The sequence below is a fragment of the Acanthochromis polyacanthus genome, chromosome 16, assembly GCF_021347895.1.
Source record: "Acanthochromis polyacanthus isolate Apoly-LR-REF ecotype Palm Island chromosome 16, KAUST_Apoly_ChrSc, whole genome shotgun sequence".
Classification (NCBI taxonomy): domain Eukaryota; kingdom Metazoa; phylum Chordata; class Actinopteri; family Pomacentridae; genus Acanthochromis; species Acanthochromis polyacanthus.
The window spans coordinates 12,722,917-12,748,258 of record NC_067128.1 but is presented as its reverse complement, the minus strand read 5'-3'; the positions used below and the strand labels follow the sequence as shown (position 1 = coordinate 12,748,258).

At 40.3% G+C, this 25,342-nt stretch overlaps 1 protein-coding gene across 2 annotated transcripts in view; it reads left to right on the top strand.

The window, feature by feature from the left end:
* adgrg6 (adhesion G protein-coupled receptor G6) overlaps nucleotides 1-24,688 on the top strand; it is a 128,271-nt gene extending 103,583 nt beyond the window's left edge. For both annotated transcript variants that reach the window (XM_051936624.1, XM_051936625.1), the window contains 6 exons: nucleotides 1,141-1,243; nucleotides 2,717-2,867; nucleotides 3,567-3,699; nucleotides 4,483-4,584; nucleotides 7,256-7,411; nucleotides 22,059-24,688. In XM_051936624.1, the coding sequence (XP_051792584.1) occupies nucleotides 1,141-1,243; nucleotides 2,717-2,867; nucleotides 3,567-3,699; nucleotides 4,483-4,584; nucleotides 7,256-7,411; nucleotides 22,059-22,270 (857 nt within the window). In that variant the 3' untranslated portion in view covers nucleotides 22,271-24,688. The remainder of the gene's footprint in view (nucleotides 1-1,140; nucleotides 1,244-2,716; nucleotides 2,868-3,566; nucleotides 3,700-4,482; nucleotides 4,585-7,255; nucleotides 7,412-22,058) is intronic.
* Nucleotides 24,689-25,342: the final 654 nt, after the last annotated feature.

The window sequence follows — 25,342 nt, the reverse complement described above, 5'->3', positions numbered from 1 at the left end:
ATTTTATTAAGAACAGCAGCCACAATAACATCCGTGAAGCATGAACTACAGACAAATAAATGGCATTTAACAGAATATTTTACCATTTATGTATTTGAATATGTTATATTTAAAGGTTTGGATAGTTGTATACTGCACTGCCTTTCGATGCCAAATCCTGAAACTGTAAATTTTCAATTCTTAATAGGTGCTATGTGTAAGAATGAAGCAACTTACACATACGAATTGGTCTTTTGTTAATACCATGTGAGTGGATTGTATCATAGCTGACCGTCTTGATTGCCTTTGCCAGTCTGACTGATTTCTACTTAAAGGACTTAAGATGGACTTTCTGGAAAAATGCAAAGGATGTGAAGTTTACATTCAATCCCGAGTGCCTTGCCTCAATGCCCCTTTTCTTTACTAAAGCATCTACAGTGTGCAACACTAACATTAGCTTAGAAATTGAGTCCAATAGTATTCCCAAACAAGCAGAATCCAGCATGACACAGACTCCAACACAAACTCCATGTAAGCACAAAAAACAAAAAAGTTTTATCCAGTGAAATCCATCTGGCCAAACTAGTACGTGACCAACACTGGGGTACACCTAGGGTCAACATGCAGGGTCTCAATTATAGTTCATAGACAATCCACATTAACAGTGTAACTTTAATTAAGTCATCTGTCAACATGGTGCTGGTTCGTCATCTTCAGTCTTGTGTATGTCACATCAAGGCATGAGCAACAGATTCTGACTGCAGTTCACCTAACAGCCACCAGGGTCATTAATGTCAAGTCTTTGTGAATGTTACTCAGAGAACCTTTAAGATCGCACTGTGTAACAGTTTACTGTGGTGCCCTCTCGTGGTAGCAGACCGAAAATGCTGTGTAAAATGTAAAATTGATGGACTTCATCAGTCGTCAGAACAGGGTCACGCTGATAAACTGAACACTACTGGAAGAAAATCAGACAGCAGATTTATTTTTGGTAACAGATGAACGTTTAACTTTCTGCCTACAGTAGGTTTTCATTCATGGCATCTGACATAATGTCAGAATAATATGATAACTGTCAGTGTCAGTTTTGTAGCAACAAAGCCTAGACTATAAGAAAGGGCAGCTCTAATTTTAATCTGAGGGTTGTGTGGTTTATTCCAGGTCTCCCTGCAGTGCTGGTGGGGATTGTTGTTGCAGTAGATAAAAACTCTTATGGCCTGCGAGAGTACGGCAGAGGAGACTCAGAAGAGGACTCCTCAGAGTTGTAAGTAACCACAGATTCACAATAATAAGTTGAGCTCAACTACAGACAGTATTTGAAATGTAGATGCTGTTATTGTATTTGAAGGTTCCTGGTAGTTTTCCTATACACAAATCAAAGTAAAGCTGATCTGATGATTATTGGAAAATCTTTGGATTATATTTGTATTAGATTTGTAGATTTGTCTTGACAGTGTGTTGAACATTCCACAATTCAGAGATTTTCAATTTAGACTGTTACCAACCAAAGAAAAGCAGAAAATCTACTTGTACATCAATCTTCCAGCAATTCCATCCATGTTTACCAGATTCCTTTATCACTGCCATTGTTGACATGTTACTGCTGTGACTTCATCAGTGGAGTGATGTGAGAGCCTTGTTTTAGTATGCACATATGCACACTCGACCCACAAAGACCACCCCCTGAAAAACAGCTCCATAGAACTAGTGGGAGCCAAAAACTGAATCGGGAACATTTAATGTGCACACTCAATATTTTTATAGGAGGAAATTTCATGTGAACATATGAGAAACTGTTATTTTTGGTCTTAATAGTGCAGGTAAATGCACAGTCTTCCAGTAAACCGAGACAACTTTAGATTCAGTTTCTGCTGATTTTGTCTATAAACACTATCACTATGTCCGATACAGCTCCAACATAAAACCAGTGACTGGTGAAGTTAATAACATCGAATATCATGATACCTATCAGAGTGGGAGATTTCAGGCAACAAAGGAACAGTCTGTTCATTAAGTTGATCTACTGGAAGCAGGAATAAATGGGCAGCATGAGGATCTGAGGGACACAAACCAAATTGTGGTGAAGAGATGACTGGATTAGAGGATCTCTAAAGCAGCAGGTCATGTGGGGTGTTTTCAGTATGAAGTACCTCCAAAGAGTTGCCCAAGGAAGACCAACCCGTTAGCCAGAAAAGGTGAAAGCACCTAGAATGGAGCATCAGAACAGGACCACGGAGCATTGGGAGGAGGTGGTTTAGATGGTAAAAACAACATGAATAACTCTCTTGACATATTTTCAACAAAAAGCTCAGTTTAAAGTGAATCATAAAGATTCAGAAGGATCACAGTCTTTGCAGAAGAGAATGGAGAGGTGTGTTCGCAACTTAATTTTAGTTATTTTTAAATGACCAGCTGTACATTATGGCTAAAAGATAGTTTCTATACTAATATAGTGGCTGATGTTGTAGAAAAAATACAGCATCCCTGCATTTTCATAGATTCAGGGACCTACAAACAAATTGTTTCTAGAAATAGCCAAACCTACCCAACACATTCACAGGAGCATGACTGAGGACACGACCTTGTTGTCACCAGCCCATCTAACAACATTAACAGCAAACAAAGGGCAACGTTTCATTTAAGTGAACAGGAAGTCCTTTCATATTATAAAAGCAGATGCGTGTTAGCGTGCGAATTAGCCAACACAGCTCAGACTGTTTGTTTGTTTTCTCCTCAGCTGTTGGATCCAGAATATGGTGGTCTTCTACATCACCTGCGTCGGTTACTTCTGCCTCGTGTTTCTGCTCAACGTGGCCATGTTCATCGTGGTGATGCTGCAGATCTGCGGCCGCAACGGCAAACGCAGCAACCGCACCCTACGGGACGAGGTCTGCACTCGAGCTCAGCGGTTTGGTTTTGAATGGATGACAGTAATTCTCTGCCATTTCATATTGTCCTCAATTTTTACTTAATTTATTTTAGGATGTTGTCCAAACAATATATGTCTGTTAATGGTCTTAAAATTTAAAAGTTTTCAACCTTTTTTAAATCTAAAATCACTAACAGAAACAAAAAGTTATGAAACAATAGAAAAGATTCCAGAAAACAGTCCAACAAAATAGCACAATATAAAACACCTGTAGAAGGGTGTCAGCTGAAATTTATTGCGCTTGCCACTGAAGTAAGAAGTTTAAGAAAGGACACAAGGGTGCTTTTTATTTTGCTAGCATGTTTTCTCTCTTCTCACACTCATATGTTTGCTCTTAAGGAAGTGACACAAAGACAGAGGAGCTGAAGCTGCCGAATGAGTAATCTCAAGTTCCACACCATCAGTCATAAAAGATGCTTACTTGAGACTTGATGCACAACTGTATCACATGAAGCATCTTCTGTCTTCACTCCTCATATATTTGAGGTGCATTTAAGTATCCGTGAGATTCTCCATGATAGTCGAGGGGAGACATTTTCAGGTCATGGGAGGAGAGAGGACGCAAAGCAGCATGAGTTAGCATCATGAGAAGCATCCAAGGAAAGAGGAGAAACTTAAAAAAACATTGAAATATACAATCTCCACTGCTTTGTTCCAGGTTCTACGAAACCTGCGGAGCGTCATCAGCCTCACCTTCCTGCTGGGAATGACGTGGGGCTTCGCTCTGTTCGCTTGGGAACCCGTCACCCTGGCTTTCATGTACCTGTTTGCCATCTTCAACTCACTGCAAGGTGGAGTAACAGACCTGTTTGCTGTAGTTATGTAGTTAGTGAGTCACTGCAGCTGACACTCATGGCAAGCAGCCATTATATTAGCTAGACAATATCTTCCAAGTGTGTGTGTCCGTGGTAGGATAACAACCAGATGACTCTCAGCTATGTACAAGGTGTGAATCTACTGATAAACGGGTGCTATTCATTCAAACAAGCAACTTCTGGTAAGTTTGTGCAGTCAAGAGAAACAGTCATATGAGCAAGTTGCATTTAAAAAGTAGGAGTTTAACCTTAAGAACCTAATCTGTTCGTATACCCTCTTGTGATCTTGAAGTAGTCAAATTTAATTGCTTAACTTGAATTAACTTTGCCTGGTTTTGTCAGTTTTGCAAGTAGGCTATTGTATGGGAACACTTTAGCAACAAAACCCCAGCATCCCACCATCTGATTTAGATCTTAGACAATTATTCAAAGATTCAAAGCATAACTGTTTCATAATAGTTTTTTCCCTTAATAGAAAGACTAGTATAAAAACATGCAAGCACTGTCATCTCAGAATATGAAAGATCTGTATAGTCTAGACTGTCCTTAAACTCTTAGACTGGCCAAGGTAAGAATTTAGAACTAAAGGTAGTGAAATTATCCTGAAAATAGTCTTGAGCTCATGGGTTTGTCAGTTTGGCCAAATGGACAGTCAGTTAATTCATTCTATATGGCGTCAATTCTGCAATTCTGACCTCTATTAGGGGTTTGTTGTGTTGGGAACAACTCATCTTCTCATGTTTTTCATTCTTTCCTCAGGGCTTTTCATATTTATCTTCCACTGTGCCCTAAAAGAAAATGTGCAGAAGCAGTGGAGGAGGTACCTCTGCTGTGGCCGATTCAGGCTGTCAGACAACTCAGGTATCTGTCAGTCCGTCTGTCTGTCTGCTTATTTGTTCGTCTCAGGTTGAAGCTGGTTCACGTCTCTCCACAGGAGTCCTGTCAGATCTGTCTGCTGGACTCCTGCCAGATTCCCACAGCGGCATAAAAAAGGACAGGGGCACTTTATTAAAACATAAAACCTAAGTCACCACGGCTTTGCAGCTAATAAAAAAAGATCAAATACAGTCGTCTCTCAAAGACGAGGAAGTCCTCCAGGTGCTCTCGGTCTGAGGATGTGCTGTCCTGGTGCCATTTCATTTGTAAGAAGGCACATGAGTCTGTGCACTTCCGTTATGCATTTGACTTCATACCAAAAATATCCACAGTAAGATGCTTTGTGTGCGAAAGCCTCTGAAGTGTTGTCAGTGAATTCTTTCGTTAAACCAGGATTATAGTAAGAAGTACATTTACTCACATGTACCTTTCTTGAGTATTTCCATCGTCTGCTACTTTATACTCCCGGCCAACTGTATTTCAGCGGGAATCATTGTACTTTCTACTCCACCGCTTTTATCTGACAGCTTTAGTGCTTTTTGTTAGAATGGGAATTTAACACAAGAGATAAAATAACACAATGACAAATGGTTTCCAAACTTTGTGGCTTCTTACAAAAAGCAGTGTGTAATCAGGTCACACGTCAGATATAAGATGTTAACGGTGTCGACAAATGGTGAGTTTTACTTCTAAACTTGTTCCAATGATCTAATATCTCAGCAAAAATCAAATATTATTTGAAACGATTGAAAAACTGAAAAGAAATGTGTTTTTTCTTCTTTCTTGTACCATTAATTATGCCCCTGTATAAAAATGGAAATAAAGTGGTTCAAATTAACTCTACCTACAGCAGCTACAACAGTTACATGCTGCTGACATATTGATGATTCAGTAATAAAAATGCAATAATGCTATATATAATAATATATTAATCTGAGGGATCAAACCTGGACTTTAATACTTTAACTACATTCAGCTGCTAATACTTATGTACCTTTACTATTTTTTTATTGCAAGACTTATAACAGAGTACTTTCACATTGCTATATTGCTATTTTCATTTAAGTAAACAACCTGAATCCTTCTTTTAGGACTGCTACAACTGTGCAGTAGACTAAACCATCTCTTTCAACCCTAAAACAGATGATACTCATCCAACTTTCATTACTAGTTCTATTCTGAAACGACGCAACTTCATTTTATGGTCAAACAGCAGGAATCATTTACTGAAGTGAACAGTTTGTACACACGAGCTGAAACAAACAGCAGATGACAAATTGTATTCTGTGAACTTTTGAGTCTCATTTGCGCGTTTTTATTTTTATTGATTGCTGGGTCACAGCAGGAAATACACTTTTCGGCCAAAAAAAAAAGCCACACACTCTATTATTTTGTTGGACCGACTTTATTTTTAATTATGGTACTCATTCGTTTTGGCATTATTTCGATAAGCTTATGCAGTGTCTGTCCAAAGATGTATTAGTTTTTCACCAGGATCTTATATTGATGATGGGAGAGTCAGACCACAGCACAAAGTCTTTTCCAGCACGCCCGAATTCTCACTGCTCAATGGGGCTGAGGTCTGGAGTTTGTGGAGGCCAGTCCATGTGTGAAAATAATGTCTCATGCTCCCTCGTTCACAATGTGAGCCCCATGAATCGTGGCATCGTCATCTTGGAACATGTCCATTCCATCAGGGAAGAAAAACTCCATCGATGTAAAGACCTGGTCATTCAGTATATTCAGGTAGTCAGCTGATCTCGTTCTTTGAGAACATTACATTGCTGAACCTGACCAACCCCAGATCAAAATCCTAACCCCCACTAGCCATGATAAGTGCATCACTTTATCCAACTCTCTTCTTACCCTGATGTGCACATCACTTTGGAACAGGGTAAATCTGGACTCATCAGACCACATTTGTTCCTTGAAGATGATTGCTCACCACTGTCCTTCCAGGTTTTCATGATACGTTGGACAGTTCTTAACTGATTTTAGTCGTTTCAGCAATCTCCTTATTTGTTTTTGCTTGATGCAGGCCAATAATTTGACCCTTCTGAGACAGACTAACATCCTTTCCATGACCACAGGATATGTCTTCCAACATGGTTGTTTAAGAAGTGAGAAGCTTCTCACTGCATCAGCTAGGGTTAAATAGGTTGTTGCTGCTGAACATATTAATCACTGCAGTAATTATCCAATGGAAGGCTCTTACCTATTTGCTTAGTTAAATCCAGGTGGCGACTTTTTTTTTTTTTTTGGCCAGACAGTGTATGATATAATAACAAATAATAGCACATATATGCAGTTCATTTCTTCTTTATTGGTTTTCCTGCTGAAAATTGTGTGGTCAAATGGGTTTTAAATTCCACTTTATGTGGAATTAAAAGGCCTTAGAAAGTCTTAAATTTTACACAGGTAAGTCCTGTTAAAACCCAGCAAAGCGTAAAGAATGTGGATATATATCTCACATCAAAACACACTTTGTTACTGTCAGTCTGGTAGATATCAGTCTCTCCTCTCCTTCACTAAATAAATCATACAAGAGTTTGACATCAAACAAATCATCTATGTAAAGAAATATGAAGGGAGGACAGCCCTGTGATCCTCCTGATCTGGTTTGTATTGACTGATTAGTTTTTTTTTCCTCACGCAGACTGGAGTAAGACGGCCACCAACAACACGAAGAAGGTGAGCTCAGACAACCTGGGCAAGTCTCTGTCCTCCAGCTCGTTCGGCTCCAGCACCGCCAACTGGACGTCCAAGGCTAAAGCTACACTCAACCCCTTCACCAAACGACACAGTAACACAGGTGAGACACACACTGGGAAACACAGAGAGACATGGAGGGAAACAAAGAGGAGATAAACATCTGGTATGAAAATATAGTTAGTTTGAAAAGAAAACTGTGACCTTATTTGGACAGCTTGTCTGAAGTTCATTTCGGTCTGAGAAAACACTGCAGGACGGGGGGCTTTTTGATTTTTATTGCTTTGATAACACATGTCCCTTTAGTAGGTCTCACTTTAGCTTATCCATAAATATATAAACCCAGTTTATTACATTGTCTTTTCTCTATGAATGTGAACTGAGAACAGCTGATATGGAATAAGCAAGTTTGCATGCAGAGTCAAGCATTTTTTGCCTGACTACAATGTAAATACAAAAATGAGGGATAGAACTGAGAAAATAACTTGCGTGTAATGAAGTGCAATGATCCTTTAAATGTCATGGCTTAAAATCTGGACACTGCACTTATTCTCCTGTTCTTAGGAAGTGAGATGTTCAGATAGATGCCAGTCTCATGTCTGTGTTTTCAAGTCTGAGTGTTGGACTCAGGATATGGTTAGCCTAGCTTAGCATAAAGATTGGACGAAAGGGGAAAAGGCCAGATTGCTCTGTCCAAAGTTCAAATATATGCCAATACAAAAGGATGAATATATTGTCACATGTCAGTTTCTGAAGTTCCCACAATGCAAAGTCCAGACATCAGCACAAAAATCGGCCAACTCGGATAACGCGGGCTATTGAAGTCAAATCTGCACAACACAGTGTGATAGTAATGTGATAACTTCCACATGTACATGACATTGAAGAGACTGTAACCATGGCGAGGGTAAAGACGGGCTAAATGGCCCGTACTGTCCTTTTATTACAACCAACAAGACATTTTCCAACATAAGATGTTCCAATCAGACACACCGCTTTGGACACCACTGTTTGTCAAAATTACAAATACTTTGAACGTTTTTTGCACCCAAGTAGAACATCGCCAATGCTACAGTTAAGTAGCTTTAAAACAACAAATCTGAACAACTCACATCTGCAGGCACCGTATCCATAGTGAAAAAACTGCCTTTCAATGCAGCTTTCTGTATAAATATAGTCCTGAAGTAGGTGACTACCTCCCAGGGTAGATATTTACAGTCAGATGGATACACATCTCTTACTGTAGGTTTCATATCTATAGTAAATGTGTCACTTCCCACCAAAGAAAAGGCTTCAGTGACAAGAACTATATTGCTTTCAATTACTGGGATCTCAGGGAAATGCTTTCTTATCATCAAAAAGTATTTTCCTCAAGAACAGATGATGGAAAAATAAGAGAGACATCTTATATCTAAAGTTGTCCCGTTTTCTAACATCTACTGACCCACCACCAATACCAGTTTGGGAACTTTGGACAGAGCTTGAGTAGCTGATTCACCCTCCTTCCAGTCTTGCTGAACTAGGTTAAGTCATCTTGGATGCTTTATCTTATCCACAACTATTAACTCATTACATGGATTTAGTCATGCGCACCTATTTGAGTCTGCATATAAACATGATTCAGTCAGTTTTTTTTTTTTACTATAACTGTAGAAGGTTGTGTAATATCTTCTCTCATGTGATGTTCATGTATTTGTGTCTGGTGTGTAGATAGCTCTTCCAACCAATAACAGGAGTGGAGGACCCACGGAGGTAAAGGTGATTGGCTGAGTGACTTCCTGCTTCCAGCATCATGTGGTCTGCTGTGTTTCCCAAAATGCTTGTGGGTGATTTAAAAGCTTAAATTCTTAAGTTTATGTGTAATTTGAATTGGATGAGAAATAAAAATCGGACATTTTCAGACTTTGCTAACAGACATTTTGGGAAAGCAGCCACTGTGACTGTGTTGTGATTCGCTGGTCACTGCGATGTCGTACAAGTTCACGCCAGCTTGTTTCCAGCCTGAGACACACTGAGCGGGAGGAGGTCCAATTTGAACCGTTGACAAAAGATAAAGCTTAAACTCCACCCACTCAGAGTGCCCTGGGGTGCTGAAACAAGCGCATCACGGCAGATTGCAACAAAGCTAACATCTGCAGTGTGTTTAATGATGTTTGACGTGCTTGGATTTGTAATGCGAGCACCGTAACAACAGGCTAACAGTGTGGTTCATGTTAGACTCAGTTACTGATTATTTGGGTTTGCTTATTAAAATTAACCCCAAATGTTGAGGATGTCAGATGTTGTGTTCAAGTCCAAATACTCCATCATGTAATCAACACCCACTGCGACTAAACTGTTCTGTCTCAGTGGTTGCTGTCACATGAAACATCTGTTGCTTGAATGAACTAGATCCAGCAATTACTAAATCTTTATTTCAATGACTGTAGGCAGAACTGTTTCATGTACCCCAAAACGTGATGGCATGAATACAGCATACAGAACTGATATGTTCCCTCAAAAAGAAGAATATTTATGATCTAGTTTCTGGGAGTTTTAGTGTTTTTCTTGAATCTTTTGCAAGTTTTTAGATCTGTTTCAAATGTCACAGCTAAATACAGTTGAGTAGATCTAAACTGTTGTTCCGAATTTAAGAATGGACCCACATAACCGGGCTGCACAGTGGCGTAGCAGTTAGCACTTTCACCCACCTTGCAGTGAGAAGGTCCCTGGTTAGCGTCCCGGTTTTCCCGGGATCTTTCTGCATGGAGTTTGCATGTTCGCCCTGTGCATGCATGGGTTTTCTCCGGGTACTCCGGCTTCCTCTCGCAGTCCAAAAATATGCTGAGGTTAACTGATTATTCTAAATTGCCCGTAGGTGTGATTGTTTGTCTGTATATGTTGCCCTGTGACAGACTGGCGACCTGTCCAGGATGTCCCCTGCCTTCGCTCGAGTCAGCTGAGATAGGCTCCAGTCCCACCGCGACTCTAATGAGGATTAAATGGTGTATAGATAATGGATGGACCAACATAACCTCGCTAAACCTAACATTCAGTACATCAACCACTGAGTGGGAAACACTTTGACAACCAAGACAGTTTTTCAATAAATATGAATACATCTGGGGCATTTATTTTAATTTATTTAACTTTATGGCACAACACAACTTTTGTTGAAAAGTTTGAAACTCGCTTAAACTTAATATTTTAGAAAGACAAAAATGTTTTTAAAAATTCCCCTGACATGACTTCTGGCAGCCAAAAGGAACAGCAATGTGGCCTTAGCTGAACTTGAACTGTGTGCAGATGACAATCTGTAAGCATTCAGTATCATGGTAAAAATCCATCTTAATCTAATTTTCTGTGAGGATTTCCACATGAAATAGAAAAAGAACCCAAACACACTTCACCCACAAGGGAAGTCATTTGTCAATGACAACTTTCACAACTGTTTTTTGATGCCATTGCTTAAGGGCCACTTTAGAAAACTTGGCTTCTTTTATTGACCACCTATAAATGTGACATAAGTGAGGTGGTTTTATTTCTGTCAGTTCTAAGGAATTCTTCAACTTGTACTGTGCAAAGGATTTTGTTCTTGTTCTGTGTTTAATTCTCTCTAATGACACAGGACAGAAGTGCAGCGTTGCTCATCGTCTGATTTTCTTTCTTGAATACTGGGCTTCCCTCTGTCTCACAGTATTCACCTCATGACTGAACATTAGTCAGAAATTTACGATGAATTCCTCAGTCCAATTGCCAATTTTTATGATCAGGAAGGAAGACAGACTGGTAAACATGCTCAAGTAAAGTCATCATTCACCAAAGCAGGGATAAAAAAACTCAACTGCAGCTGCATCAGGGTAGCCAGACTCCAACTGTGGGCCTTTCTGCCTCATGACTACACTTACGTATGAGAATTTTCAAATTCGTAGTCATACATATGACTCTCCTTCTTGTCCTCTTTATTTCCCTGCTTGCTCATTTATTTATTTCTCTTTCCTGCCAACTTACGAGCAAACAAACGGAAACAATTTTGAATCTGTTGCGGATTAGTAGCTGCTGACGGTACAAACAGAGCTTATACAGACCCAGATTAGCACTGAAACGAGCACAGCAGTTGAATATAGTCATTCAGTATGAATCCCTCAAACAAATTAAACAACCTTAAGTTTAGAACTGCACAAATTTGACGAAAAATGTGTGGATACATAAAGATTCATGGTTGATTGTCACAACAGCTAAATGGAACTACTGTAATCTGACAGTTTCATTCAGTAGATGCTTTTATCCAAAGAGGGACCGATTGAACAGTGTTTGGGGTACCACGGAGGAGAAGAGTCTCGCTGTCGACCAACCCTGTTGCGGTGGTTGCATCAGGCACCTTTTGTTGGCCGAGCATAGTGAGTGGGACCTGAATGAGAGGGTTCAGATAGGAGAGAGCTGTTTTCATTCTAGTTTTATATGCAAGTGTTAGAGTTTTGAATTTTTTGCAACAATTGGAAGCCAGTGAATCGATCTGAGCAGTGGGGTGACGTGCTGTTTTTGGCTGGTTATAAAACAGACGTGCTGCTGCATTCTGGATCTCCTGCAGAAGTTTGATCGTGCATGTGGGGAGGCCCCAATAAGGAGTAGCAGTAGTCAATATTATGAGATACTGTACCAGGAGTTGTGCTGCATGTTCAGACGGGAATGATCTCTCCTTTCTGGTGTTGTACAGGGCAAATCAACACGACCGATCAACGGAGGACACATGAGCCTTGAGGGTTAGTTGGTCATTGATCATGACACCCAAGTTTCTGGAAGACTTTGCGGGTTTGAGTTGGGTTGATTCAGGCTGGATGTTGATTTCTTGTTGTGTAGAGGAGGGACTGGCTGGGATAACGAGCTCAGGCTTGGAGAGGCTGAGTTGAAGGTTTTGTTTTTCCTCCATGCTGAGATATCTGCAAGTCATGATGAGATCTGAGAACTACTGTTCTTCACAGTGAGATCTTTGACCTTACACATAAAGATATACAATGAATTTTAACAATTTGCTCTTAATTTGGTTCATCTCAGAATCACATTTACATCAGCATTCTCCCTCTCTTTAGCTTTTGAAATTACAGATTTGTGTCCTCTTGGAGAGCATCAGAAACATTAATTCTTGGTCTTTGGTATGCCACAAAGAAACGCTCCAACCTGCTGAGGCATGAACTCTACAGGACCTTTGAGGTGCCCTGCGGTATCTAAAGATGTTTTTGTCTCATCTGAAAGAGTCTCGCATAATTAAGCTCTGGTCAGGTCTTTAACACCTCATCAGGGGTTGAGTCAATGACCCACTTCACCATCATGTGAGTTATTAGGTTCCCCTGATTTGAGGTGTTAAACAGTCTAGAGAGGATGTCATCATTGTATTGTAAGTGTCTGATAAGTGGTGCCATAGATAACCTCCGGTTAGTGGTAGTGACTCCCATTTGATATAGTTGGCTTTTTTCCAACCATCGGTCTTCTCTAGCCAGACTGTACTCAGAGTTGTTTTTCAGTGAGTGTCTGTTGTACTCTCTTAGCTCTGCTGGGTTGTGCCCTGGACTTGTGAGGTGTGGTGGTGGCAGTGTAGTTTCTACAAACATAGAGGTCTGTGGTTTCCTCATGTCAGTGAACTGTGCACAGTACATTGCTCTGCCTATACAACAGAGTTTTGTCCTTAGATTGGACAACTTTCTGTCTCATTGTGTTGCTGGACTTGAAGGTCTTTGCTGAAGATCCCCTTGAGCTTTTTCAGCCACTCCTACAACATAACAAATAATATTTTTGTTCTTTAAATGGTTTTGTGGTTCTGACAGTGGTCCAGTTTGGGTAGCCACATGTTTTAAGTGCTTCTCTGATGTGTTTGTCTTCTTTCTCCTTTGTTCTTATGGGTGCATTCTAAGTGTGGTGTCGGGTTCTGATTAACCTCAGCTTGACTGATGAGGACTGAAAGACTTATGGAAGAGCTGTTTCAAAGCCTTTTAATTTGACCGAGTAATTTAGTGTTAATTTAGTGTTAATTCAGTACATTGTTGCCTCAAGGATCAGTATTGTCTGAAATGTCTCAGTGCACAACTTCAGAGCCCAGACCTGAACAACATCTAACTTAGCCAATGCAGATTGGACCAGTGTACCCCTGAAGCATATGTTATGGTAGTAATAATCACCAGCATTAACTTTTTGGAACAGCTGCTTAAGCACCTGATAACATGTACACCAATGGGTTTGTGGCACTTGTAAGTGTTTTCGACATTGGAAGTCAACATAGGCACTCTGATTAGTCAGCAGGGTGCGTCTGCTGTGTGTTCTGATGCATTAATGTCACAACCATCATTAAAATTTTCTGTTATGGTGTCTGTTCTCTTCTGTACAACCAGACAGAACTGACTTTACTACACTTGCCCATCTATTAGCCTTTTGCTCCCTGTCATATTTGCCTTTTGTCAAAGTCATTCAGGTATTTGTACTTTCCCATTTCTTACCCTATGGCCACACAAAACATCTGTTCACTAGCCATCTCTCCCAAAGCCGTATTTATAAGTTGATCAGTGTTATCACAATCATCTGTGAGTGGTCACACTGTTGTGGCTCATCGTTTTGCTGTCGCCTTTAAGTTTCGTTAGAAAGCTGTGGCCTATTTGCATTCCCATTTGGAGTAGTGTTTGTGTCCACCTGATGAATCTGAGTCTGATACTCCCTCTCTTTTTAGCTCTGTTTTTGGTCTCTACCATCTCCTGCGGGAAAACACACATTTCTGACAAATGTTATTCTTTCTTCACCAGTTTAACTGGTCACTACATGTGACATTGTCTACATAAAGTGCATTGATTATTTGAAATGTTGACTAGTGCAGCTTTAAGTAAAGCCTCTAATTACAACTTCCATCAATTTGAGGTAAAATAAAAACATATTACAGTTTTTGTCTGCATATTTTAGTAAAATTTTACACTATCACCCTTTTACTGCCAACATTTTTCCACTGTATTCAGTGGGTGGATGATAAAAAGCAAGCAACCCACTTGTTTAAGTGAAAGCTTGTTTATTGATGATTGTTATTTGGGCTGTCAGCAACTTTCTGACTCGATTATTGCCATGAAACATTCAGTAAATATAGAATACAGAATGTCAGTACGATTTGTTTCTGAAAGTTTTGTTCCTGAACCACAAACCAAGAAATTGAAGTGAAAGAATAGATACAGGTGCCAGCATTTCTTGCCAAGCAGCCGCTCATTTTTTTATGCAGCACTGACATTTTAGTACTTCAGCTCTGGAGAGGTCAACTGATTCTGCCTGCTGGGAAAATGTGAAGTTGTTTATCTTTTCTAGAATGACAGTTTAGTGTTTTTTACAGTCTTATGAGCAGTTGACAGTAGTCGTGACCAGACATGTGTATGTAACTCTTTAAATTGTTTATGTTACTGTTAGCTTATTGTGGGAAAGCATGTTCTTTCTCACACACAGTTTGGGGAATCAACCCATGGCTGATGATGAATGTCGCCATAAATCCTGATTTGTGGTTTTTGAGGCAGAGTTTGTGTTGCAGTCTGCAGGCCTCACACATACTGAATGATTTGTGCTGCACTAGTTGAGCCAGTGTAGGAATCCGTTTATGTGAATGTTTGTGACCCACAGGACTGCAGGCACTTGTCACTTTGCATATTTTATGGCACATTTCTCTTCTCAATCTTCAAGATGGTTGTAAACATGTTTTGCTTTGACAAATAAGCAAATTTTGTGGTTGAAGTTTGGGTGTAATCACATATACATGTTTGCAACATTAGTAAATATTGAATAGTTGAAGGATTAACTATTATCTAATTATTTAGGCTGTGCTCCGCCTTAGAGAAATGAGGAGCTGAGACCTCCAGACTCAGCTCAGAATAGAGTCACTGCTCCTTTGTATCAGAAGAAACCATCTGAGGTGATTTATGCATCTGATTAGGATGTCTCCTGGGCACCTTCCTTCCTTTTCTGAGCGCATCCAACTGGGAGGACGTCCTGGGGTAGGCCCAGAACTTGCTGGAAGGATTACATTTCTGATATAGTGTGGGAATGTTTTGGGGTCTCCCAGGAGGAGATTGGGAGTAAAATGACCTGTTTAGCCTGCTACCACTGTCCTGACCCAAGATAAGCAGAAAAAATGGATTGCTGTTTTATTTAGTTTTCATTGTAAAATGATACCAGGATTTTTACATCCAGCAAGCTGCTGTTTCTTTTGCCACACCCAAAATATTCACCGTACAACTTATTTTGTTTGCGTTTTACAGCTTTAGGTGTGAAAAGATGAATGAATATGGAATGAATAGCAGATTTATTGTCGGCCTTTTAACCACATTTATTTCCTCAAAACTCCGCATTTGCAACAAAGCTCTTCCACTTTGGAAACTTCAACCAGCAGTGTGGAACTGTGAACTCCTCGCTTTGGCAGTATGACTAATTTACACAAACACTGTCAACACATTCTTAGGACCTGTTAATCTCTTTCTTTTTTAGAATGTAATCTCTCCCTTGAGTTTTTTATTTTTTCATCTGGAGCTACAGAAACTATTCTAGGATGCTTCTTAGGTTTTCCTCCTTAGACTCAACCTTACTAGTAATCTACTCCCTCTCCATCACTGTGATTGCTCCCCTTTTTTCCAACTCTGGCAAACCAATCATAGCTTGGAAGCATAAAATGCATCACCACAGACACCAGATTCAAAACTCAGGTGTACCGTGTAATACAAAGAGATTAATCTGGTGCCGTTAGGCTTAATCATGAGAACTTGTTTGGCAAGGGTCTGGATGTCATGGGTATTCATTTAAATGTAAATGTCCTGTAGCTTTTAGACATATAAGTCAGAGCAGGATCTCTTGTTGGGGAAGAATAGCAGATCATGCACACTGCAATAGACATGAATTTGACAGCACAAACAGTACAGATAAATGCACACCCCATTGAAAATGTGTTACATCTTAACAGGTTCACGCTGAGAGAACAAGACTGTGCAACTGTGATTGATAAATGAGTGATGATTCACAGCTCCCTTAATCCTTTTTTTTTTTTATGATTAATCCTACAGTCTGAGCTGATTGTTTCCACTTTGATAGCAGACATACTGGTCCACAGAGCAGATGTCTCTGCAGTGCATCATCATGTCTACATAAAGGAGGGTTTACCTATTTTGACAAGATGTGTGTCCTCATATTACCCTGTATCCAAGGGCGTCAGTTTGTTTTTAAAAGTGGGGGGGATGGAGACCACAGCCATTGTCAGATGGAAATGCACACCCTGGGTGGCGTGCTGGGTAATCGGGAACACCGGGGATATCCCCGGTGGGCCGCTTTATTGTTGGGCCGCTCCAGTCATAAAATAATAATAATAATGATAATAATAATAATAATAATAATAATAATAATAATAATAATAATGCTTTAAATCATGGGTCTCAAACTCGCGGGCCAACTGCGGCCCGTGGGACGATATTTTGTGGCCCTCTACTTGAGATCAAAGTTTAGCATTGATGCGGCACGCCTGCTTTTCTCATATGCTTCCGTGTCGTTGGTAAGACAGCACTTTGAGAAAATGTCGAAGAACGGCAAAATGCCACAAGCTGGGCTCGAACTCACAACCACCGAACCAAAGGCAGAGGCTCAACCTCTTGAGCTATCGGTACATGCGGATAGAGGGGTCTGTGGGCCGCTATAGTACTAATTCTCTCGGGCCGAAATTTTGCCCCTGCACGCCTCTGGTCGGAGCTTCCACTTGGCACGGGCGCAAATTTAGCATCTGCACGTTTTTCTTTTTTTAACCTCACGAAGGTGTGTTGCATGTCTGCAACTCTCGGCCGAGTGCGGATGGTGCGTTCAGGAGTGTCGGAATTTTCTTTACTGCTGAAAATAACTGGGTTTACAACGGCTTACGTGTGAAGAATTTGAATGTGTTGGAGACAAAATGACCCCTGACAAAAAGTGGGGGGGGGACACATCCCCACCGTCCCCCCCTAAACTGACGCCTATGCCTGTATCTGAGATCTATTATTCAGTTGGACAAAAGATCAGAGCACTGACAGATTATGCTTTGCGTGCTGAAAACAGCACAGATACCCAGGATTCATTCTGAAGGCTGCAGACTCTTGTTGTAATGCTAGAGGGTATTTTTTTTCTTAAGCAGCCGTTAAGGTGAGCGCCCTGATTTCTTAGCTGGATGGTCCTGTCATTCCATACATTGTCAGTCATCGAGACTCAACATGTGGACCTGCTGAATCACACATCCATGCTGCATTACCTGAGGCACAAAGAGTTGCCTGTGAAGTGCGTTACGGCTTCCAGATGGACTTTACTAATCACAAACCTCCACAGTGTTCACGCTGCACAGACTGAGTTCATGAGAGCAGTCAGTCAACTCATAGTGGTTTCAAACATGAACACTGTCTAGAGATTAAAACTCAAGCCACTTTGGATGTAGTACCTGATTGGCCTCCAAACATGAGAGACGAAATTTTCCATGTCTTTGTCATTTTGTTGGCGGTGTTGTGAAGATTTGTCCGAATGTCTTCGTCATGTCCAAGCAACTGAAGACGTGCAGGTTTTGAGCAGCTGGGCAGCCAATGAAAAGCCCTCCATATTCCATACCTTGACTGAAAAGTACACAGGTTACATTTTTAGCTTGAGTGAATTTGAACATGTTACAAGAGTAAACAGGAATTTGAGGGATTGGGAGCTTGGAAGTTTTTCTAGTTTTTATCGTTTGGAAGCTGTTTGCTGTATCTTCCTGACATACAAAGTGGGCCATGCTGCCCTGAAGGAAAACACCATAAACCTTTTCCCAGCTTAATAATATATATATATAACTAATAGCATATAATAGTAGTGCAAATAATAAATTTATATTTAAAGCAATTTTCAAAAGCTCTGATACAAAGTGCTTCAGACAAGGATATTCAGAGAAAACAATTCAACACAATAAAAAAGAAACCATCCACAAATAACATAAAGAACAAATAAAGCAGACAAAGTAGAATAAAATAGTATAATAAAGTAAGAAGAAAATAAAAAGAACAATGAAAGAAGCCAATAATCATTTTGTCTTGATTGGAAGCCATTTTTATTTTTGGAAACAGGACTCTACCCATAGCACTTCCTGTTTAATCCGACAGCAACAATGCAGTATTTTTGCATTTAAAGAAGAAAAATATGTTTTAAGGAGACATTTAAAGAAAGAAAGTGGCTTGCAGGGAGGTCTCGTCTGATTATTGCACTTGCAAGAGGCTTATATACATCAAAAGCTATAAAAGTAATCAATAAAATACTTGTTAGGCACAGAGCATTCAGTTACCTGCTGTGACCAGAAACGCTGCCGTCAAAGCGCTGAGAGTGAACCAAGACAGTGAGATTTTTGAAGAAAATCAGAAGACCAGAAAATCAAAGTAGTTAGCTTAGAGATACTCTATAGAGCTGAAGTATATAGATCATATCTGACTTGATTTTTTTCCAGATAGATGACACTGGTTCAGATGCAGGAACAAAGGAAATCATCACAGTGGGACTTCATTTCAGAAGTTGAAAATGAGTGAACAGGGAGAGCTGTGCATGTACAAGGGCATAATCAGAGAATAATGAAGCACAATCAATTAGGAAAGTCGTGACTGTGACCTGTGAACTCATGATCTCGTTGTTTCAAGTTACCCATGAGCACCAGTTGGAAGATATATTGAGCAAGACAACACAACAACTTCATTCTTGATAGCACTGATGGAGATCCTGTGGCTTGAAGGGATGTTTCCAACTAAATTATTATCATGATGGTACCAGAGAGTCAGCATATACACATTCAGTTCACTTGCTTTAGCCTGGTTTTCACAAGAAAGTTCCAGAAATGTACAACTCTGAAGGCTGCTTGTGTTGGTCCAGTATGCTCTTAAACTACAGATTTAGGATGCCATTTTTAACAAGTAGAAAAAATAATAGTCACGAACTTGAACTCATTCTTCACAACCACCACCTGAGAAAAGCCTCAATTCATCATTAAATGTAAGGAAGTTCTTTAGACTATTAATAACAGACAAAGGGAAAACCCAAAAGCTTTAAAGAAGATGTTTTCATGAATGGATAGACTTTTTCCACACATACTCACATTAATAGCATTGACGTTCAGTGTCCTGTCCATTCATTGGTCCAAACTATGGTGCTCTAGAGTGCTCTTTGGTTAGCCCAAAAGAGTCATTCATCTTCTCTGCGTGAGGATTATGTATAGTCCATTAAGTCAAATGACATCTGTGTGGATAATTTTATGATGTTATACTTTCATCATCCCAGATGCTCTTTTACAAATGGAGCTCAGAACAGATTTCAGAGAGGAGTCAATTATATTTTTCACAAGAATTAAAGAATCTCTTTCAAAACAAATCCATTCATCTTGTCAGTGTTTTCATTGGCAACCTCAACAGAACACTGTAGCCAACCATGAAGCTTTGTACCCCAGATGCTGCATCTTAATAATGTAACACCCGTCCTTCCATATGCTTCCCATCCTGTTCCCTGAAGTTTAAACAAAACAGATCTCCAGCTGAACCCTTAACCACAGCTAATCGCTCTCGGGGTCTAAATAACACTGCAGCATAATAATCCCCACACTTTTGACAAATGATCTCGACATTAAATGAAAATCCGAATTTGGAAGAGGCTGATGTTGTGAAGCTTCAGCCAAGCATGGCTTCACTCTGCCTGGTTGTACCATCAGCTGGCTCTTAAGGCTTGGAAACTGCCAGGTCCTGGAAATGAAAAATGCCAAACCAAGTAGTGCCATATGGAAGCGAATTTAACAAAACAGAGAAAAACACCAGACAACAAGCAGGTTGCCTGGCAAGAGAGACAGTTACTCTGTTTGAAGTCGCAGTTAAACGCTGAACAGAGACGAGATACAATAAATGAATTGGAGAATCAAAGGACTGGTGGTCAGCTCTCATTAAGCCTCCATACACTGGGAGAATAACACAAGGAAGCAATTGTGCTAAAACACATTAGAGGTGTTTAGAGTGTAAAACCAATCTACGGTTTGCTCTTAGTCTAGTATAAGTCAGTGTCACAAGAATAGAGTTAGCCAGGAAGTCGTAAGGTCAAAGGGTCCATGGTCACAATCAGTGATATTTACTAACTGACTGATGTTTCACTGAAAGAACATGGCTGCTGTTTTATGTCCGATCTGGCACAGTGGCAGTGTGGTTAGCTCTGGGTAGTGGATGACGAGCCTGCTGGTCAGGACCTCTTCTGTACATGTTCTCCCTGTGCCTGCCTAGGTTTTCTTTGGGTGTTTCCTCTCATAGTCCAAAGACATGCATGGTGGGTTAGTTGGTGTTTCTTCACTGGCTGTAGGTGTGCATGTGTGTTTGCATGGTCTGTCTCTATGTTGGTCTTGGGGTGAACTTGTGACTTGTCCAAGGCGTTCCAAGCCTCTTGGCCAATGTGAGGATACTGTCCACCCCCCTGCAAAGGTTTTTCAGGATGGATGGATGGATGAATCCAATTTTGTTTAAAATCTATAAGGTCTACTCTATGAAGTGTCATGAGATGACTTGCTGTGAATTGTTGCTGTATAAAAACAATCGGATTAAACTGAAATGTTTTTAGACAGCAATGGAAGAGGACATTGGGAAAAAATATGCAAGTGAAAATGGCAAAAGAAAAGCATCAAATTGGCCGACACTTCACCATGTCATTGGAGCACTGAAAAAAGTTGATTTGATTCAGTTCAGTTTTATTTATAGAGTGTCAAATCACAAAATGTGTGTTCTCAAGGCACTTCACAAAGTAAGGTGAAAACCTTAACAAATTTATACAGTGAAACCCAATAGTCCGAAGTTTACTTTGGATTCCCTTTGAGCAAACACTCGGCCTCAGTGGAAAGAAATATCTCCCCTTTAAACCTCCAGCAGCATCAGGCGTAGGAAGAGCGGCCGTCTGTTTCAACTGAGTGGGGTTAAAGTACCAGGTTCATACAACTCATTCCAATGAAAATTATTTGTAGCCAGTTGCTTTTTCACCAGTAGACTGAACACATCACAAAGCATTAGATACTTATCTGTGAGCGACTGGTCTGTGTACTGAAGTCTTTAGTCTCTCATCTCTCTTCACATACACATGTGTTTAGGAAAGAATGTACCTTCTAAATGACCTTACATAATGTTGTGTGTACCTAAAGTTTCATAACAGTTTAAGACAAATATCAAATTCGAATGAAGTAAACCTGTTTTGTGTGTTTTCACAGGTAACATATATTGATATTGTACTTTGGGCTCAGGGCATCATGAGCGTTGCACATTTTTGGATTGATTACTCGGATGGTTTCACATATTATTGCACATGTCTACTTATATACACATTCACCGTAGTGGTACAATAATACATTCTGTTTCTCTTGGACATTTTCACCTTACTCGCATTCCTGTTCTTGCTCTGCTCTCTTGGTAAGTTAGCTTTAAAAGATGCTGTGCAAAGGTAGCTACATAATTTAAATCCTGACATTTGTTTCTTGTGGTCAAATGGTGAATTTCACTTGTGATTTGTAAAGCAGGTCTAAAAACATGAGATATTAAGTCTGTGATCCTTTCTCTGATAGAAAATCTGAAACTTGCAATAATACTAATGCCTGAGAGTTAAGTAATGAGTGTTATTTAACACCACAAGGAAAAGACTAAATTAAAATAGTCTCATCTGTCTTCAAACAACTCAGTGATTACTGTAAAGCATAACTGTTGCATGTTTCTGTCTCTTTTTACTCCCTACAGATAAATGTTACTCCAACCAGACCAGCCCCAAGTGCATCTCTTCATCCTCTTCCTCCTCAGAGGTAGAGCCCAACTCCTCTTCCTCCTCGTCTTCCATCCTTCCTGTCAGTCAGATGATCGACAAGGTGAAAGGTTACTGTTCCACGCGCTCCGACAACTTCTACAAGAACATCATCATGTCTGACAGCTTCGCCCACAGCACCAGGTTTTAGATCTGCCCTCAGCACTCTGGAGCCTCCACAACAGTACACTACAGTGCTTCAGAACCACCCACATTGTTGTAGAAGATTTCTTCATTGTCCTGCTTCTGTTAAAGGTTCCAAAATGAGGTGTAACCCTGGAAGCCAAGTTTTGTCCTGGACCTGCCACCCAACAGTCTGGAACCTTCTTGTGTTCCAGAAGTTCCAGAACGCTGCCGTCCAACATTCAGGAACCCTCCGTCTGCTGGAACTGTTCCGGATGTTCTAGAACTCTCCGACAGTCACAACAGTCCAGAATGTGCCGTGTTCTGGAACCTATCCTAACATTCCTTCCTGGCTATGTCTATGCCTGGCTTAGAGTTGTGTTCTAGAACATTTGTTTTTCCATGCACTGTTTCTTTACCATTACCTTGAACACCTTCACTTGCTGTCCCCCACTGCTCCAACGACTGTGAAACTGATTCAGTTCTAATGTATATTATTTGCAGATACAAAATAAGTCTCCACTGTAGGAACTTGGGGAACGTTTTAAGGGCCATATGACCATTTGTGCATGTTCCACCTACAGAACCAGCCCATGTAGAACCTCTTTCTTTTTGGGTAATAAAAAATACCTGCTGAAGAATGGGTCCTTTTGGGCAGCCATGGAAAAAAAACTTCAGCACAGGACTGAATGTTGATTGGTTAAATTTGGAGAAAATAGCAGAACCCTTTTTCTGCCCTCTTGATGTCTTCTTCAAGATGTTTTCTCTTCTCAAACATCATAAACAATGAAAAATTGCCTTATAGGGTAACACAGCAACTCCGCTATAGTTCTATTTCCTAAGAGTTCGTATAACTGGAGATTAGTAACTACTACCATAAGTCGAATCCATTGGATCCTTTGCCAAAGTAGAAACAGAAAGGGTAAAAGAGCAGATTTCGGAGCTGTTCCTGTAAACATTCATACCACCTCCCACAAGTTCCTGCAGTGGAAACCTGCCAATAGTTGTTTGCAGGAGCCACGGTTTTTTACTGTAAATCTTATTTGAGATTTCACAAAGATCTGGCTGGTTTGTCTGACTGAATACTAATTTGATAGTTTTCTTCAGCACCAATGCAGCATATGCAGTATGCAGTAAAACAGCATGAACAGCTTCATGATGTAATCCTTTGCATTGTATGAAAGTGCCCCCTAATCGAGAAAACTCTGCCTTTTCACGGAACACGTTCAAAGGGCAGCCCGTGAACCTGCTGCCTCAAATTTCTCGAATGCCAGGGACCAAGTTGAAAGATAATCCCAGACTAAGTTGCATGTTATCTTTTGATGTCTCCTGGATGACAAGGCATATTTGAGAGCTACAGGGTGGTCAGAGACGCTGATGCGATTCTACTGTATGATATGAAATTACAGAATCTGCTGACCTGGCTGCCAGACTGTGTAACTAAGAGGAAATGAAAGGGGAGCGAGGGGAGAGAGGGAGGAGAGGATAAACATGAGGTGGGAAAGTAGAGAACGTTCTGGTTTGTGGGGGTTAAAAAAAATTAAGCTGTTATGTTTTGGTGTCTTTTTTTAATACTGTGATATTTGTTAAAAGTGGACATTTGTGTGTGTGGAGCCATATCCTCTGTAAATATTGATCTATCTATTCGATGTGCCTTATTCTGTAGTGTTCAAGTCTGTTCAGATGGTTGCTTTTGTTCATGCCTTTATGGGGTCCTGGAGGGGTCGCCGCGACTGTACATACAAACCCAAACATTCTCCAACTCCCCGTGCTGTGTGGGCACACGTTCTGCTGCACTTTTCACCTCAGCGAGAAACAAGAGGTGGCAACAGAAAGGACAGAAACGCAATTGTAATCAGTCAGGAAAGCACCGTTCAGTTGATTAAGGTTCTTTCTTGTGTTAGAAATCAATTCAATACATCCTCATAGAATGTTTATTATCACGAAAAATACCCACTTTCATCAGCACATATGAATTTATATTACAAATACTGCAAATTTGACGATGTCTTTAAGTTTGGACATGTCAAGATGTCGGGTTCTTTTAAATGATTATCACACTCGCCACATTCAGTTGGCACTCTCTTGCATAAAGCTTGAGATTCTCTTGAGGAATCAATGAGTGGCTGCTTGAGGGTGATGGATACAATCCATCCAGTGTCCGCTGAAACTTCACTCATGTCAGCCAGAGTTTAGCAATCAGATGGGGCGTCTTTATGGAAAACAGGTTTACTGCTCAAGTATTTGTCTTTATTCAAAAATTGGTAATAGCAGGGCAACCCGACAGCCGAGAGGTCAGCACGAACACCACATGGTGCAATTCGCCGTATCGATAATCGGCCAGCTGAACCTCTGCTACGTGACATTCCCCTGCTCTCTGTCCCCACATTCATGTCTGTCTTGACTGTTCCTTTCAAAATAAAGGCAACATGCCAAAAAAATAAAAGCATCTGTTTATGGTTTTGCTTTAATCATGATAATAAGATGTCCCAGCATGATGTAACTCTCACTTTCCTGCTGTCAGGATGATGATTTTATCACCCCCAAAGGACTACTTCAAAATTCACTGAAATCACAACCAAAATGTGGCATCTGACCATGTATTTAGTTTATTTTTCAGTGGGGCTCTGGGAATTCCTGTCATCACCCCTATCCAATAAAAATGATTGTCATGATGTTAGATCATCAAAAGTTGGCATTTAAAAACCTCAGAATCAACGTGTCTGAAAATAAACAAATCATTCCAGAGATCCTGCAGACCTCGCAATGATTAGTTCAGTTTTCTTAGCAAGAGAATATTTCCCAATAGAAGCTGCTGACAGGTCTGTGGATAATCTGAAGTAATGAGAACATTGTTTCTGGAAGGAATTTTTATTATTTCAGGTCCACTAGCGAAATCTGACCCTCGGCCATCCGTGTAGTTAAAACTATAAACCCACTACTGAGAGTTCTTTTACTTGAACATGAATCAAAACTCACCCACACAAACTACTAGAGTGTAGTTCATATTATTCCATCAATTTGTAGTACAGATACTGCTGCAGTGTTGTGAATGTCAACATTTCCTGTCCTTTGTTGGACTTTAAGCCAGCTTGTTAAT